This window comes from Camelina sativa, chromosome 9 (genome assembly GCF_000633955.1).
Source record: "Camelina sativa cultivar DH55 chromosome 9, Cs, whole genome shotgun sequence".
In the NCBI taxonomy this organism is placed as follows: Eukaryota; Viridiplantae; Streptophyta; class Magnoliopsida; order Brassicales; family Brassicaceae; genus Camelina; species Camelina sativa.
The window spans coordinates 32,678,833-32,682,456 of NC_025693.1; the positions used below are offsets into that span (position 1 = coordinate 32,678,833).

The 3,624-nt window shown below is 37.7% G+C and overlaps 2 protein-coding genes across 3 annotated transcripts in view; one reads left to right on the top strand and one right to left on the bottom strand.

Annotated features, from left to right (window-relative positions):
* Positions 1,073–1,843, top strand: LOC104713694 (putative uncharacterized protein DDB_G0290521). Its single transcript, XM_010430871.2, has one exon. It carries the CDS (start codon positions 1,279–1,281, stop codon positions 1,789–1,791), a length of 513 nt encoding a protein of 170 aa, XP_010429173.1. The 5' UTR covers positions 1,073–1,278; the 3' UTR covers positions 1,792–1,843.
* The window catches only part of LOC104713695 (GPI ethanolamine phosphate transferase 2-like), a 7,944-nt gene continuing 6,235 nt past the window's right edge, over positions 1,916–3,624 (bottom strand). Inside the window, exons 15-18 of one of the 2 annotated variants that reach the window (XM_010430872.1) lie at positions 2,884–3,597; positions 2,708–2,800; positions 2,317–2,615; positions 1,916–2,212 (exon numbers count right to left, since the gene is read on the bottom strand). In XM_010430872.1, coding sequence (XP_010429174.1) covers positions 2,080–2,212; positions 2,317–2,615; positions 2,708–2,800; positions 2,884–3,597 — 1,239 coding nt within the window. In that variant the 3' untranslated portion in view covers positions 1,916–2,079. The remainder of the gene's footprint in view (positions 2,213–2,316; positions 2,616–2,707; positions 2,801–2,883; positions 3,598–3,624) is intronic. The other variant, XM_010430873.1, reaches the window with a different exon arrangement.

A 3,624-nucleotide genomic window follows, 5' to 3' on the forward strand; every position in this document is an offset into this window, starting at 1 on the left:
GGTTGGAGCGTTACAGAGACAGAGGCTACATCGTGGTGTGTCAAAGACATTTACACAAATACATTGGGAAATATAGCATTAGTTATTATCGAAAGATTTTGTGACGTTCGAAAAAAAGTTTTTACTTTCATTGGTTGTTGGAGCAAGCCATTTTGAGATAACAAAAAAACGTGAATATGTTCTCTCCACAAAGAAGGAGGGCAGAGCCGAGGTTTTCTCTATGGTGTAGAAGGTTGAACACAAGGTTATCTCTCCAAGGGAGGAAGATGGAGGAGGTTGGACGCAAGGTTATCTTCCCAAGAGAGGAAGGCGGAGCCAAGGTTTTCTCCATGGTGGAGGAGGTTGAATGCAAGGTTCTCTCCATAAGGGATGAGGGCAGAGCCAAAGTGTTCTCTATGATGGTCATACATTATTGTGATGATATATCATTGATTAGTATATTATGTAATATATTTTTTATTCGAAATGTTTGTTGAGCCAACAATTTTAGTAATTAAAAAAATATGCAGAAGTGAAAGTAAAATAGTTGGATTAGTGTGTTCATATAGACATTTTCTAGGAAGTGATAAAAAATATATTTGTAACATAAAGTATATTTAGGTGTAAAAAAATAAAAATACAACAAATTTTAATATATTTAATTTAATTTAATTTATAAAATATCAAACCCGCACATCGTGCGGATCCTCATCTAATCTTTTTTATAAAAGAATGTTAATTGTAACATTATTTTTATTTGAATCAATATACTTATTTATTATTTATTGTCGGCAAAAACGTTTGTTTTAAACACATGAAACCGTGAAATCACAATCTAAATCGGATTTGGTTAAGGAGATCTTTTTGGTGATTCGGGCACAACGGGTGCTGCTACTCCGTCACCCAGACACGTGCCAATTCCAAAATTTTTTTGTTTAAGAACAACCAAAAACATGGAAAACTAATGCAGTAATACATATCCTTAAGTCATACAAACAAAAGAAAAAAGGAAACATTATCACCCAAAAACGTTCACAACGGAAAAACTAGAAACCAAAACAAAGAAGGAAAATACGACATGTTTCCTTTTTTTGCTAAAAACCAAATCCAAGTAGGTTTAAAGAAAACTCAACGACGATTATAAATAACCCATTAACCCTCTCATTATTTCTTACAATCAATCGATTAAAGCTTTGTCTCGTTTTAAAAGCAGAAGACGAAGACGAAGAATCATCCATAAGAAGAAGAGTTTACTCTGCTGTTCTGTTCTTAAAACGACCCTCAAAAACTTAGTTGAAGATGTCGATCTTGATAATACACCATTACCTCGTTCGTGACTTTTTTGCTGTTCCGTTTCTTACGCCACACGGATTTGGTTACCACCACTTCTGTCGTGACTCCTTTTTACATGTTCCTCAAAGACCTATTCCTCTTTTGGGCTTGAAGAAGAAACGTTCACAAAGAGCTTACTTCAAACCTTCTAATACCAGAAAGCCGCAATCTTATAACCCTGATCCTGTTCAAGCACCGCCTCCTGATCCTGTTCAAGCACCGACTCAAGAAGGAGCACAATCTTATAACCCTGATCCCGTTCAAGCACCGACTCCTGATCCTGTTCAAGCACCGACTCAAGAAGGAGCGCAATCTTATAACCCTGATCCTGTTCCAGCACCGACTCAAGAAGGAGACTTTTTTGATGGTTCGGTCACGCTGTGTGCTGCTCCTTCGCCAAGACACGTACCGATTCCGATATTTTGTGGTAGAGAGATGACGAAAGTGTCTTCAAAGCTAACCCCAAGACTTGAAGAATGAGAGAATTCAAGAGACCAAGCCTTTTTTTTTTTTGGTTTTAAGAGTTTTTGTTAAGCAATTATTTTCTTCCTTTATTTGTGAATTTTGTCCAGTATTCACTAATGTTTACTGTACTAGAGTCACAAGTTGTAAAGGCAACATTCTTATTTACAATAATAATAAAAAAATACTAGTTTATCAGAATCATGTGAAACTAAAGTGGATTCAGAGTTTCTTTTACTTTCAAATCTCAGGATCACATTATCTCTCTATTAGTTTCTCTGTCTCCCTACATAATAAAGACCATAACTATGAGTTGTCGTGTCTAGTAGTTCTATTGCTTCTGCGGAAGGTCGTGACAAAGAAAGTGTAGGTTACAGTAACAGCTACGATACAAACTCCGATGTATGTGCACAGAGTGGTTGCACACACATATAGGTACCTGTTTCCCATTGTTCACCAACACAATTAACACCAATAAATAACTGGAAAATAAAAAGAAGAACAAAGGCATGATGATGTTTTAAGACAGAAGCAAAGACTTACTTGGGAGAGAAGACGCTCCACACAAAGAGGTGATTCCTCATGAGTAGCAAGACCACAGTGTATGCCGTCAAGAGCACTGAGTTGATGCAAAGCGGAACAAGACAAGGGAACCCGAGCTTTAGCTTCAAAATTTGTCCAAGACTTGTTTCCCGATGAGTTGATATTGTCGAATATTGTGATTGGTTTCTTAGTTTTGCACCAACGTACATGACAAGAGATAAAAGGAACAGCATGGGAGATGCATACGTGATCATGAACATCAAGATCCCAGATAGTATTGTAGAATGACTAGAAATTCCCTACGAAAAAGAGTTTGGTGAATGTGTCAGTGTTATGGTAAGTGTACATACGGAAGGTGAAAGAAAAAAAATGAGGAAGCACCGCGGCTTACGATAAAAGCACCAGCAACATCGATCGTTGCTAAAGTATTGCTGTTTCCAAGAGCAAAATGACCTGCCATTCCCATGTAGTAGAGTGCAGCAATCTACAAAGAGAAACCCCAAACCTTAAAGCTTGAGCTATTTTTGCAGTACAAATCCCAGAAAAAGAACAAAAAGAAAAACTAACCTCGACCCATTCATTCACTTGAACATCATTAGAAGAAAGACATGAAATTGCTAAAATCTGGATGAGAAGCAAAATTATGGGCCCCGAGTTGATCGGTTGTTGGAGAAGTAGATGTAGAAGACACCAGCATAGTATGTATGCAGAGCCAATCAAATATAAGTAATCACCTGCTTCAGCTAGAAAGGACTTGTCTTTGTTTAGCATAGACCATGGCAAAACTAAAGCAGCTCCAATCGCAGATATAAAAAGAAGCAAATAGATAACTTTTACTATGACAGTGGCTCCAAATTCAGTTGACACTTCAAGCATTTCATCCTGATATCTCCCGGCATGCAGCAAGACTAGGAGCCCACAAGTTAGGAAACCCAAAGCTAGGACGCAGACACTTTTTTTCTTTGATCCTGTTCGAGAAAGAGTAAATAGTCCTAGACCAATAACAATGATGTTTGAGATTAGCTGAATCCATTTCACATAACCACTGCCAACTTGCTCTAGCCACTTCGAAATATCAGGAAGGTAAGTCCAGTTCACGCCCCCTTGATGCCAACCTCTTAGTAGTCTACCAGATATAAGAAGCAAGAAGATAGAAACAACTTTATAATCTCCAAGTATGTTCCTCCCCTTGGATAAATCGAACAACTTTGCTGTCTTGAAGAGTAACAGAAGATGGAACGTCGATACCATGAAATGCCATATATAATGCTCTTCTTCCACCATTGAACTAGATCCCATGCTTATAAC